Genomic DNA, 14,792 nt, shown 5'->3' on the forward strand with positions numbered 1-14,792 from the left:
CAGACTATACTACAAAGCTACAGTAACCAAAACAGTATGATACTGGCACACAGCAGACACACAGAGCAATGGAACAAAATAGAGATCCCAGAGATAAACCCATGCACTTATACTCAATTAATCTACAACAAAGGAGCCAACACTATACAATGGAGAAAAGACAGTCTCTTCAATAAGTGGTGCTGGGAAAACTGGACAGTTACATGTAAAACAATGAAATTAGACCATTCTCTAACACCATATGGCTTTCCTGAGAGAACTGGGTTCGATCCCTGGGTGAGGAAAATCCCCTAGAGAATTCTTGCCTGGAAAATTCCATGGACAGAGGAACCTGGCGGGCTACAGTTCATGGGGTCACAAAGAGTTGGACACAACTGAGCTTTGAACTAATACCATAGACAAAAATAAGTTCAAAATGGATTATAGACCCAAATGTAAGACCTGAAACCATAAAACTCCTGGAAGAAAACTAAGGCAGAACACTTTGACATAAACTATACTGAGTTTTTGCTGTTTTGTTTTGTTTTGGATCTGTCTCCTAAAGCAAAAATAAACAAATGGGACCTAGTTCAACTTAAAAGTGCAGTGAAAGAAACTATCACCACAACAAAAAGACAATCTACTGAATGGGAGAAAATATTTGCAAATAATATGATAAATAAGGGATTAAAATCCAAAATACACAAATGACTCATAACTCAACAGCAAAGTAACAAAGAACTCGATTAAAAAATGGCAGAAGACTGGAATAGACATTTTTCCACAGAAGACTTACAGATTGCCAACAAGCAGATGAAAAGATGCTCAATACCACTAATCATCAAAGAAATGCAAATGAGAAATCATTTCACACCTGTCAGAATGGCCATCACAAATAAGAAATGGCTAACACAAATAAAAAATGCTGGCAAGCATGTGGAGAAAAGGAAACCTTGTACACTATTGGTGGGACGTAAATTGATATAGCTACTGTGGAAAGCAGTAAGAAAGTTTCTTTAAAAACTAGACATAGAATTTATCATATATCCCAGCAACTCCACTCCTAGATATATACTTGAAAAAAATGAAAACACTAATTTGAAAAGATATGTGCACCCCAGTGTATATTGCAGCACTATTTACAATTGCCTCGATATGGAAGCAACCCAAGTGGACATTAATAAATGAATGGGCAAAGAAGATGTGCCATTCACATGCACAAACACACATAATGGAATGCCACTCAGCTATTAAAAAGAATGAAATTATGCCACTTAAAACAACATAGATGAACTTGAAAGGTATTATGGTAAATGAAATGTCAACCAGAGAAAGACAAATACTATATGATATCACTTACATGTGGAATCTAAAAAGTAAAACAAACTAGTGAATGTAACAAAAAAAGAAACAGACTCACAGACAAAGAGAACAAATGAGTGGCTACCTGTGGGGAGGGTGAAAGAAGAGGGGCAATATAGGGATATGGGATTAAGAGGTACCAACTGCTATGTCAACTACCATGCGTAAAATAAATCAGCTTCAAAATACATTATACAACACAGGGAATATAACTATATTTTATAATAACAATAAATGGAGTATGGCATTCAAAAATTGTGCATCACTATGCTGTACACCTAAAACTTATACAATATTGTGCATCAACTACACCTCAATTTTTAAATAATCTATCAAAAATAAAATCAAATATGCTTAAAAAACAATTAGTCTTAGGTAAAACTGCTTGATGCCTATTTTATCAAGCTCCTTACCTATCTACTTCAAAAAGTAGTTGTGAAATTATCCTAACAAAATGTAAATAAAAGTTATTCATGAAATTTTTTATCAATAATCTAGAATAGGTCAAAATATTTCTTCAACCTTATTTTTCCTATCACCTTGCACGGCAGACTTAATTTTTCATAGTGTAATGGTTACCTTGAGGCCCAGTTCTGGAACTTTCTAGATTCCAGATGGATAGATCAACTTAACCTCTCTAAGTCTGTCTTCCCATCTGTGAAATGGGAATAATAATAATAGAATCTTACCTCATAAACTTGATGTCTCTCTTAGCACAAATTCTAACACAAATGATCTTAACTGCCCAGTACTCACCTATCAGCCCTGGCGCTGGTTTCTTCATGATCTCTCCAGCTTGTGGGGGTTTCGTGATATTAAAGAAGATGTAGTCATCACTGGAGTCCATGTCTGAAGCTCTCAGCATGGAGCCCTGGATTAGTATGGTCTGCCCCTCCTCCAGTTCAATCACAACATTTGTTATGAGGAATGGCGGACTGTCATCTTTCGGCAAGATGTTGATGGGAAACTTATGTTGGATGCTGTGTTGCCTGTCAAATATCCTGAAGACCACAAAGTCTTTGGTGGAGTCACTGTCATCATGATGATATCGAACGACTCCAGCCTGAAGGTCAGCCACGGTGAAGAGAAAACCCTTCCCCCCTGATGGAAAGAACAGAGATGAGGCAGAATGAGAAAGATACAGAGGCAGCAGATTAGTAAATGCAGCACTACAGGAGTGGGTGTGAAATGGAAAGTAGGGCAGGCAATACTTTCCTTACCTGGTAAAACCATAGATTGTTTAGGGGGCTCTGGGGCTCCAAAGACCAAGTTCAATACTAGCTGGTTGTAACACTTATTAGCAGGGTGGACTTAGGCAAGGTATTTAATTTGAGACCCATATATAAAACAGAGATAATAATACCTACCTAACATTCCCTCTTAAGAATGAGAGAGCTCAAACATAGTGTATCTACAATTAGTATTAATTGTTCTTCAATTCACTGTTATCAGCCGACAGCACTTCTTAGAGCAGTGGCTTCAAACTAGCAACATCAGAACCATTTGGGAAGTCATTATATATGCAAGCTCTCAGGCCCTAACATAGACCGACTGAATCAGAAATTCTGCAACTGGAACTCAGCAATACATGTTTTATCAAGCCCCCTAGGAGTCTAATGCATGCTAACATTTGCAAAGCACTGGCTTAATGACCAAGACTTGAGCTGTGGTAGCAAATGGCATCAGTTCACATGCCAGCTCAGCCACTTTGTAGACCTTCAGTTCAGTTCAGTTCAGTTGCGCAGTCGTGTCCGACTCTTTGCGACCCCATGAATCGGAGCACGCCAGGCCTCTCTGTCCATCACCAACTCCCAGAGTCTACTCAAACTCATGTCCATCGAGTTGATGATGCCATCCAGCCATCTCATCCTCTGTCGTCCCCTTCTCCTACTGCCCCCAATCCCTCCCAGCATCAGGGTCTTTTCCAATGAGTCAACTCTTTGCATGAGGTGGCCAAAGTACTGGAGTTTCAGCTTCAGCATCAGTCCTTCCAGTGAACACCCAGGACTGATCTCCTTTAGGATGGACTGGTTGGATCTCCTTGCAGTCCAAGGGACTCTCAAGAGTCTTCTCCAACACCACAGTTCTAAAGCATCAATTTTTTGGCACTCAGCTTTCTTCACAGTCCAACTCTCACACCCATACATGACCACTGGAAAAACCATAGCCTTGACCAGACAGACCTTTGTTGGCTAAGTAATGTCTCTGCTTTTTAATATGCTATCTAGGTTGGTCATAACTTTCCTTCCAAGGAGTAAGCATCTTTTAATTTCATGGCTGCAGTCACCATCTGCGGTGATTTTGGAGCCCAAAAAGATAAAGTCTGACACTCCTTCCACTGTTTCCCCATCTATTTCCCATGAGGTGATGGGACCAGATGCCATGATCTTAGTTTTCTGAATGTTAAGCTTTAAGCCAACTTTTTCACTCTCCTCTTCCACTTTCATCAGGAGGCTTTTTAGTTCCTCTTCACTTTCTGCCATAAGGGTGGTGTCCTCTGCATATCTGAGGTTATTGATATTTCTCCCGGCAATCTTGATTCCAGCTGTGCTTCTTCCAGCCCAGTGTTTCTCATGATGTACTCTGCATATAAGTTAAATAAGCAGGGTGACAATATACAGCCTTGACGCACTCCTTTTCCTATTTGGAACCAGTCTGTTGTTCAATGTCCAGTTCTAACTGTTGCTTCCTGACCTGCATACAGGTTTCTCAAGAGGCAGGTCAGGTGGTCTGGTATTCCCATCTCTTTCAGAATTTTCCACAGTTTATTATGATCCACACAGTCGAAGGCTTTGGCATAGTCAATAAAGCAGAAACAGGTGTTTTTTCTGGAACTCTCTTGTTTTTTCGAAGATCCAGTGGATATTGGCAATTTGATCTCTGGTTCCTCTGCCTTTTCTAAAACCAGCTTGAACATCTGGAAGTTCTCGGTTCACATATTGCTGAAGCCTGGCTTGGAGAATTTTGAGCATTACTTTACTAGAGTGTGAAATGAGTGCAATTGTGCGGTAGTTTGAGCATTCTTTGGGATTACCTTTCTTAGGGATTAGAATGAAAACTGACCTTTTCCAATCCTGTGGCCACTGCTGAGTTTTCCCAATTTGCTGGCATATTGAGTGCAGCACTTTCACAGCATCATCTTTTAGGATTTGAAATAGCTCAACTGGAATTCCATCACATCCACTAGCTTTGTTCGACAAGTCAATTTCTCTTAGTCCCAGGTTCTCATTTGCAAAGTAAGAATAATAGTACCTTGCTTCATAAAGTTGATGTGAGATAAAGTATGTAGAATGCTTTGCACAATTGGGCACAAACTAAATATTTAATAAATGTTTTTACTATTTTCTTCCTCCTCTGAGCTAGAATATCATTATGGGGTATGACTCTCCACTTCATTTCTATAGTATTGATAAACGTTGCTTCACTCTGCACAAACTACTAATATTTCAATTCTTTCTGCAGATGGCCCACAGCTTTTCCCACTCCAGATGGTTTTATAGATTAAACATGAGTATAGTGAACACTGTGGGTTACTTGCCCATCCGCCACTTTCTCCTCCTTCTCAGTACCAGAATCCTAGTCTTATTTAGAATGGCGATATAACCATTTAAAAATACTCAGGTTCCCAGATTCTGTTGCACCTAGGGGATAGTATGTAACTAGGTAAGACATGTAATTAGACTTCATTTCCTCAGGCTCCTGGGAAAAGTTGTTAAACAGAGCAAACTTAGATAGCATAGCTTTTTTTTATTGTTCCTTTTCTTTCTTCCTTCCCCTAATGCTCATTAGAAGCCTAGATGTGTAGGTACCATTCTGTGACCACTGACAGGACAGAAAAGAGCTGCTGGCATCATAAATACAGAATATCCACCTCTATGTAACTTGTCACAAGGAGAAAGTAACTCTTGAAAGTTTAAGTTGCTGTAGTTGGATTTTTCTTACATGCAACTGAATACTCATCTGAATTTATACAACCAGCCTTGAGCTAAGTTCCCATTGTCCTAGGATTAGGCAAGAGAATTTGTCATTTTTATTTTTATTTTATTTTTTTCAGAATTCCTAATCACACATAATGATAAGCAAGAGTTCTCTTTCTGCTTTACAAATAGGTAAACTAAGGTGATAATGGAATTAATTCCTCTGAGCTCATTACAAGGAATAGACTATATTATTATTAACTATGGATATTTTTATTAGAGCCAGTACTTTGTTAACTACCACCCTTATAATTATAAACCCATTTCTTTTAAACTATGGTAGCTGCTACTAATAACATGAGCATAATTTTTACTAAAGTATTAACAAAATGTTTCTCTGTTTTTCATCACATTTCTCTGAACCAGAGAAATGAAAAGGAAATATTTTGCCTTTAAACCAGGTTAAAATAATCAGTTAAGGAGTAAATTTAGAAGGAGCCCTACGTGGGTTCAAGAAGCAAATCTGAGATTTAAATTATGGCTCAAATATAAAATATCATTCATAAATGCTCATCCATTAATTTGAGCATCTACTACAAAAGTCAATGGTTTCAAGATCTCTGGATCTAGGGAATATGATAATTCACTGAGAAATGGAGCCCAAGAAATAACACATATACCCTGTTAAATATGATTTGCTTTTGGAGAAAATAATTGTTGGGTTTGATTCTAAGTGACAAAGTTTGTTCCTTCACCTCTCAGAGTAAGCCGTCCGCGCTGCAGGCCGTCCACGGTGACTACCTGGACAACATGAATATCATCATTGTCCACAATCTGAAACTGTTCCCATGTGATGGCCCTAGACTGTCCCTCCAGGAGATTCAGACCTACAAGAGAAAACAAACAAACAAACAAAATGTCCTGGAAAGTTCTACAGCATGCCAAATGACTACTTGCAGACAAGAGTAATAAATTTTCACTCACAAAACTAGATAAAAATTGTATCTTCAAAAACTTCTCAAGAAACTGTAATTTAGCTTTTAAGTAACTTTTTTACTTTTAGTACTATTAACTCTAACCTGATGACTGGTTCCTTATGATCTATCCTTTAGAGGCACAATGGTGCCAAAAATAAACACTAGAAAGAAATAACAGATGTTATGTTCACAGGGGTCTCTAGTCCAAAAATGTACACAAGGAATATTTCAAAGGCTGTGTTCACATATTTTAAGTGGGCAAGAGTCAGAAGCGCTTTCACACATAAATTCTAAGGCATAAGTAGCCCACAGGATAGAGTATTAAAGTGGTTAAATATTCATTAAATGTACAAGTACAGAGCTACTGTGCTAGGGGAGTGTTTAATGGTGTTAGACAGGAAGAGTCTGACACTTTGTAATGAGGGTTGTGTTTTAGTCTAGACGCTAATAAGGAAGGGACTTTTGTAACTAAAGGAATTTAACAATAAAAGCTTATCCTTGGACTCAGCATGCTGAAGGGAATCTGGGGAGAAAGGGAAGTGCTGCTCAGAGCCAAGAAGACAGAATCCAGACTGAATACTGTGGTTAGAGACAGGGAACTCTAACTGTCTCTAACTGTCATCAACCATTCCCATTACCCAGTAGAGCTGCTGGGTCAGCAGACTGAGGAGAATCTTGAAAAGGGGCAAAGCCTTTCAAAGAAACAAGTGTCTTTATGAATTATGGATTTCTCATGGTGTAAGCCCAGTAGTGGGATTGCTGGGTCATATGGTAGTTTTATTCCTAGTTTTTTAAGGAATCTCCATTCTGTTCTCCATAGTGGCTATAACCATTTTCCTTACTGTTCGCTGCAGCACTATTCACAATAGCTAGGACATGGAAGCAACCAAAATGTCCATCAACCAGTAAATGGATAAAGAAGTTGTGGTACATATATTCAATGGAATATTAGCCATAAAAAGGAACAAATTTGAGTCAGTTGAACTGAGGTAGATGAACCTAGAGCCTGTTATACAGAGTGAAGTCAGTCAGAAAGAGAAAAACAAATATCATATACTAACACACATATACAAACCTATTAAAAAATGGTACTGATGAACCAATTTGCAGGGCAGGAATAGAGACACAGACATAGAGAATGAACTTGTGGACATAGCAGGGGACGGAGAGGGTGGGATGAATTGAGAGAGTGCACTGAAGCATTTACATTACTATGTGTAAAATAAATAGCTAGTGGGAAGTTTCTGTGTAACACAAGGAGCTCAGCCTGGTGCTCTGTCATAACCTAGGGCGGTGGGATGTGGGGGTTGGGATGGGAGAGATTAAGAGGGAGGGTGTATACATATATATACTATATATATACTAAACTATATATACCATATATTATATATATACTATATATATACTTAAGGCTGATTCACATTGTTGTACTGCAGAAACCACCACAACCTTGGAAAGTAATTTTCCTCCAATTAAAAAAAAAAGAAACGAGTGGATGAAATTTAAAGACGGTGTACTGGTAGACACAGTGAATGCATTAATGCTTCCCCTCAAATCTGCCTGGCTTCCCCTGCCCCCGATGTTGACCAACTGCCTGCTTTCTAGTCTGGCAGCTCCAACAAATTTCCCACAATCCCCACACAGTAAAGCCCCGGCCGCCATCATTGCTTCATCTTATGATGTCGCTGCCCTCAACTGCCCACCAGACCAAGTTTTGGCATGACCTTCCCTGTGACCATGGCCAGGTCTCACACCATGGGACTCATGGAATTTGTACAGTGACTGCTAAGAGGAGCCAAGTGACACAACCCCGGGCATGTGGGAAGTTAACCCCAGTGAGGCGAACTGACTGAGGTGAAAAGAGATGGAAGATGCCTACATGTGGTTGCTCACCCCTTCCCAGCAGCACCCCTGACTCTTCCCACACAGGATGTTTCCATCTCCTCCTGCAGACATCAGCACTATTGAGCAATAAGCTTTATTTTCTTATAAAGCTACGACCAGCTCAGTCAAACCACCCTTCTATTTGCTACCCTCCAAACTCCCAACTTCCCTTCCCCTTACTCCAGATTTCAGTACAGGGTTAGTCTGCCTCAGGGGCTCTTTGCTAGGGAACCTGAGTTAAGACATAAAGGAATACTAAAAGAAACAGAAAGAGAGAGGGGGGGAAAGGAAAGAGAAAAGTGAGGGAGAAGAGAGTAGAAGGAAAGAAGGCAGGGAAGGAGGGAGGAAGGGGGGACAAGCACATGTAAAGACTCTCTGTGGCTGGTAATAAGGATTTTGAAGTCAAGAGTGCACAATACAGCTCAGAACAAGGCATCATGGAATGCACAGAGGAGCAAGCAAGAAGACTAGAAATTTATGTAGCAAGATATTAATGGTGATTATGTTTTGTGGTAGAGTAGTAAATAATTTTATTCAACTACTATTATTTCATTCAGTTATTCATTATTATTAACTCTACTTATGTGCTTTCCAAGTTTTCAATGATCTTGTATTCAGTTCATAATAAATAAAATTTTATTTTAAAAAGAATTCTGATGTCCAAAGTAGTGAAAACCAGATCCAGACCTCTTAACAAGCCTAGGTTTCACAGATCACACTTATACATGCAGACCATTAAGTCTCTATGCTGTATACTAAACTTTGCTGTTATTCAGTTGCTAAGTCATGTCCAGCTCTTTGCAACCCATGAACTATAGCACACCAAGTTTCCTTGTCCTTCATTATCTCCTGGAGTCTGCTCAAACTCATATTTATTGAGTATTGAGTCCGTGACATCATCCAACCATCTCATCCTCCGTTACCCTCTTCCCCTCCTGCCCTCAATCTTTCCCCCCATTAGGGTCTTTTCCAGTTCTTCGCATCAGGTGGCCAAAGTGAGTTTCAACATCAGTCCTTTCAATGAATAGTCAGGGTTGATTTCCTTTAGGATTGACTGGTTTGATCTCCTTGCAGTCTAAGGGACTCTCAAGAGTCTTCTCCAACACCACAATTCGAAAGCATCAAACTTTAGATCACCAATTCCTTCTTTTCTCTCGTTATCCCTCAAATAGAGGTAGAGCAAGGCAAAAAACCAGATTGTAAATCAAGGATGCCCAACTGACATTGTTCGTCCCTACTGAAACCCACATATATATAAACACACACATGGTGTGTTACCTATGTGCAAGCACACACATATACACACGCACACAAAAGATAATCCATATAAGCTGCCAGAGATAAGCAGACAGAGATATTTTCTGTGTTAAATGAACCTACCAACACTGCTTAAAAGTATATTTTGAATGCCATTGATGGTAACGGTGGGAAAGGAAAAAATCTTCACTTACATTTCACATTTACATCTGATCTAAATATATACACTGCATTGTAAGTCTTCTCAGAAATGAGAAACAGTACAAAGCCTTCTTTTAAAAGAAGTAAAGCAAGAGGAAATTGACATGGCAGAGTAGGAGGATGCAGAATTTACCTCTCCTCTCCCTCCCACCTTATGAACATATCAAAGATACATCTATACATGGAGCAATTCTCACTGGAAAGGGACTGAAGACTGACAGAAAGACCCTTATGCAACCAAGGCTAAAACAAAGTTGTGCAGGAAGGAAATAGTAGAATAGTAGCCTGCTCCCCTAGGAGGGGCCACAGGACAGGAGGGCGTTACAAGGATGAAGATACACCTGCGGAGTGAGTGGCTTGAACCACACACTGGGTGCACCAGCCCTGGGGTCAAACGGTGGGAAGACCATTGAGTGGTTTGAAAACCAGTATGAATAACAACAGAGCTGTAAGAGATCTAGACTCTACTCATGAAGCACCCACACATTCTTGTTTACTCTCAATGCAAGATAGAGAAAGCAGACTGAAATTGCTCAGGACACTGGCTGGCTTCTCACAACTGCCTCAATGCAGGCCCTGGCCCATGCTGAGCGCCCTTCCCAGCCCCACTTGCTCAGAGGCACAGTTCCCCACTAGAATGAGGCTGCCACAGCTGAGGAGAGCGCCCAGTTGTGGGGGATGGAGCTGGCTTGGGCCCAACCCTCACGGCTATTGCTCCAGTACCTTGGGGCATGGCCCTGCCCCAGTAGGGTGGTGGTGTTGGCAACTGAGCAGAGAAGCCCTGGCTCACACCTGGCTCTGGCTCTAGCTCCTCTGTCTCCTGCCCCAACACCTACCAAGTCAATAGAGGCCACTATACTCTGAGGAAAGACATGAGTTGTGTTCATGTCAGATCTAGCACTCCCATGAAATCCACGGGGAACATGCTCAGACTGTACAGGGATGATCCCACACAAGGACATACATTTAAGACCACGATAGGTAACTTTTACTTCGTTTTATAGAGACAGAAAAAGTTAACCAAAGCAGGAAGATGGAGAATTTTATTTCAAATGAAAGAAATTTAAAAAAAAAGAAACTTGTAAAACCATCCAGTAAAACAGAGATGAATGAATTACCAGACAAAGAATTTAAAGATTAGTAATAAGAATGCTAACTGAGGGGAAAGAATAGATGAACTAGAGAATCTGAAAAAAATCAAAACTGAAGTATACAATAACTGAAATGAACAAAACACTAGGAATAATTAACAGACTAAGTGACATAGAGGGCATATAGTGCTCTGGAAGATAGAATAATGGAAAATATCCAGTCAGAACAAGAAAAAGAGAAACAAATTTTAAAAACTGAAAACAGTTTAAGGGACCTCTGGAACAACATCAAGCATAATAACATTTACATTACAGAGATCCTAGAAGGAAAAGATAGAACAAAAGAGGTCAAAGGATATTTGATGAAATTACGGCCGAAAACTTCCTGAACCTAAAAAAATAAACAGATTTCTGGGTACAGGAAGCATAGAGGGTCCAAAACAAGATGAAAGCAAAGAGAACCACACCAAAACATATCATAATTAAAATGGCAAAAGTTAAAGAGAGAATTCTAAAGGCAGCAGGAGAAAAATAAAGAATCACATACAAGGGAACCCTCCTCCCCCAAGGCTATTAGTGGATTTTTCTGCAGAAACTTTGCAGGTCAAAAGGGAATGGCATGATATATTTAAACTGCTAAATGGGAAAAACCTACAACCTAGGATATTCTATCCAGCAAGATTATCATTCAGAATTAAAGGAGAGATAAAGAACTTATAAGCAAAAACTGAAAGAGCATGTCAACATTACACCAATTCTTAAATAAATGTTAAAGGCTCTTCTTTAAGTGGAAAAGAAACAAATGGGCTCCAACAAGAAGTAAGAATCTATCGGAAAAGAAAAATCCACTAGTAAAGGTAAATATATAGTAAAGGAAACTTGCACAGTAAAAGACACCATAAATAAAATGAAAAGACAACTTAGTGAATATACAAGCATATAAACAACTCACACAACTCAACAGCAAATAATAATAATCCAATTTTAAAATGGTCAGAAGATTTGAATAGACATTTTCCCAAAGAAGATACATAGATGGCAAACAGGCACATGAAAAGATGCTCAACATCTCTAGCCATCAGAAAAATGCAAATCAAGAAAGAGCACAGTGAGATATTACTTCACACCTCTCAGAATGACTGTCATCAAAAAAACACAAATAACAAATGTTGGCAAGGATATAAAGGAAAGGGAACCTCATACACTGACCCTAATGCTGGGAAAGATTAAGGACAGAAGAAGAGGGCGACAGAGGATGAAATGGTTGGATGACAGCATGAAATCAATGGACAGGAGTTTGAGCAAACTCCAGGAGATAGTGAAGGACAGAGAAGCCTGGCGTACTGCAGTCCATGGGGTCACAAAGAGACAGACACAACTGAGCAAATGAACAACAAAAACAAAATTGGTGTAGCCACTGTGGAAAATAGTAGAGAGGTTTCTCAAAAAAATAGAAATAAAACTGCCATATGACCCAGCAATTACACTGCTGAGTATACCGGAATAAAACAAAAACACTAATTTGAAAAGATACATGCACTCCAATGTTCATAGCAGTATTATTTACCATAGCCACCATATGAAAACAACCCAAGTGTCCATTAACAGATGGAAGGATAAAGAAGATTTATGGCTTATATATACGACGGACTATTACTCAGCCATAATAAAGAATGAAATTTCGCCATTTGCAGCAATGTGGATGCACATAAAGCATATTGGGCTTAGTGAAATAAATCAGAGAGAGACAAACACTCGTGTGGAGTCTGAAAAATAAAACAAAACAATGAATATGAGAAAACAGAAACAGGCTCACAGATACAGAAAACTAGTGGTTACCAATGGGAAAAAGGAAGGGGGGAGGTGCAATATAGGGAGAAGGAATGAAGAGGTACAAACTACTAAGTATAAAATAAATAAGCCACAAGGATATATTGTACAATACTGAGGATATAGCCAATATTTTATAACTTTAAATGGAGTATAATATATAAAAATATTGAATCACTATATTGTATACATATAACTAATGTAAGATTGTAAGTCAGTTATATATTAAAAATAAGAATACAAAGCAGTTTAAACTCTTAATTATGTATTTTCATGTCCATGCAACCCAACTTAAAAATAAGATAATGGATTATAGTCTGTGTCTTTCTTTGATTCCTTTGAACAAGTTCAAGTTGGAGACCTTTTCTCTCTCAGTCCAACTATGTTCAGTATCACAAACAGTCACTTTTTTGCCTCAATCAGCTGAAAGAGACCTTTTGGCTTACTTCCTGTAGAGGAAAGAACTTAGTTTCAGGACATGAGAATACTCAATTTAAATTTCTCACCCTGACAGTAGGAAAAACAAAACCAAAAAACCAACTAGATACCCAGAGCCTGTCTGGTTTCAGTTGCTTTGTGTATAAAATGGGAATAAAGCTACCTTTTTTCACTGACCAATGTACCTTCTTGTCTTGCCTTCCCTATTTTGTTTGAGTCCTATATTGCACTTCACCTGTGTTCCAGGACACTCGCGGGGCATTTGTATCAGCTGGTCTGATGGAGATATGGACTGTAATAGGTGCACTCTTCTCAAAGAAGAAGTCATGGACCTCTAACTCCACCTGTAAACAAACAGTTGAATATGAACTACATATTGACAATTTATAATATAAAATACCATTAACTCTGGGATATATACCGCAGATGGAGGCAAAACTAATTCAGGTTTCTGCTGTTTGCCTGACCTCATTTTTGACAACGTAATCTCACTTTTTCCAGCTCTATGTCTTTTCCTTAATTTATCAGTGTTTCCAAATTTTCTTCTCTATGAATGAAGTTCTTAACCTGAAATAAGCAAGTGTGCTAGCAATGTGTCCCTGAATTTGTTCAGGAGACCACATCAGTCCAGCATCAGACCACTTCAGCTTCTCGCAAAGATATAGGATCTAGAGCAGTGGTTCTCAGCTGTGATTTCACCCCCCAGGGGACATTTGGGAATATCTGAAAACATTTTTGGTCTCACAAATAGGTATGCCCATGGAGGTGCTACAGGCATCTAATGGATAGAAGCCAGGGAGGCTACTATTAATAACATCCCACCATGACCAGGTCAGTCCTTACAACAAAGTATTAGCCAATTCAAAATGCCAACAATGTTGCAGACATCCTGATCTACAGGCAGCTATCCCACTAGATATATTATTAAATATCCATATTTTATTTGCTCCCTTGAATTCCATAGCTAATAAACAGGCTTATACTTTGAGCTTTATTACATGCTATGTGTGTATTACATCAGGTGCTGACAAAGAAGGATGAGGTATTACACTGTAAAGGAAGGCAGGCTACCTACTTTTGAAGGATGTGTGGTCCATTGAGAGGATAAAAGAAACAATCAGATAGCACTGTATCAGCAAATACTACATAAAAAAAGAAAGAGATTCCAGAGTGACAAATAAACACATTGAAAATGAAACTATACTGATATGGGGGATATCATTTTGGAGGTCTAATATAAATATATATTAGGTTGAGCCCTATCACTAAGGAAATTTCCTCTAAGATAAATGTAGTACCTACTAGAGTGAAGTTGAATTTTCATGCCTACAAGAACAGACTACCGGGTGTAACAGCTGAGCGAAGGATCAGCTAGCTTAAAGTGCACTGGCCACTGCTCTGCTCTCAGAAATCCCACCCCAGGTGGCTTCCGGCCAAAATAACTGAACAGTGCAAAATCTCCACTGAGAAAGTTGAAAGTCACCTTCTAACAAAACAAACCAAAAAAAGCACACATTTGGACAGGTTCTGCCTTAGTATTACATTGTACAATGCAAGACATAACACATACAAAGCAGACAGAGTCGCAATGCTTTATTTGTGAATGTGAGATAAAACCGGACATCAAAGAGAAATTACCTCATGCTATGGAAGAAATGAGAAGTGAAGACAGGAAAGAAAAAACCAGTTGCCACTTAACTATTATGAAGTGAAGAAAATACAAGTAAAGGGCAAACCATGGCATTTATAGTCTGCCCTTGAGACTAGAGGCTAAAAATGCCTAAACTAGATAGAGGGCAATTTGGTAACCCCAGGGACACATGTTTTCCTTAATAGACCTGAACTCAAGTCTGTGT

At 39.0% G+C, this 14,792-nt stretch overlaps 1 protein-coding gene across 3 annotated transcripts in view; it reads right to left on the reverse strand.

Annotated features, from left to right (window-relative positions):
- Positions 1-14,792, reverse strand: part of FREM1 (FRAS1 related extracellular matrix 1) — a 171,909-nt gene that overhangs the window by 112,718 nt on the left and 44,399 nt on the right. For all 3 annotated transcript variants that reach the window (XM_070480527.1, XM_070480528.1, XM_070480529.1), the window contains exons 7-9: positions 13,172-13,280; positions 6,014-6,145; positions 2,098-2,442 (exon numbers count right to left, since the gene is read on the reverse strand). In XM_070480527.1, coding sequence (XP_070336628.1) covers positions 2,098-2,442; positions 6,014-6,145; positions 13,172-13,280 — 586 coding nt within the window. The remainder of the gene's footprint in view (positions 1-2,097; positions 2,443-6,013; positions 6,146-13,171; positions 13,281-14,792) is intronic.

Source organism: Odocoileus virginianus, chromosome 18 (assembly GCF_023699985.2).
Source record: "Odocoileus virginianus isolate 20LAN1187 ecotype Illinois chromosome 18, Ovbor_1.2, whole genome shotgun sequence".
In the NCBI taxonomy this organism is placed as follows: Eukaryota; Metazoa; Chordata; class Mammalia; order Artiodactyla; family Cervidae; genus Odocoileus; species Odocoileus virginianus.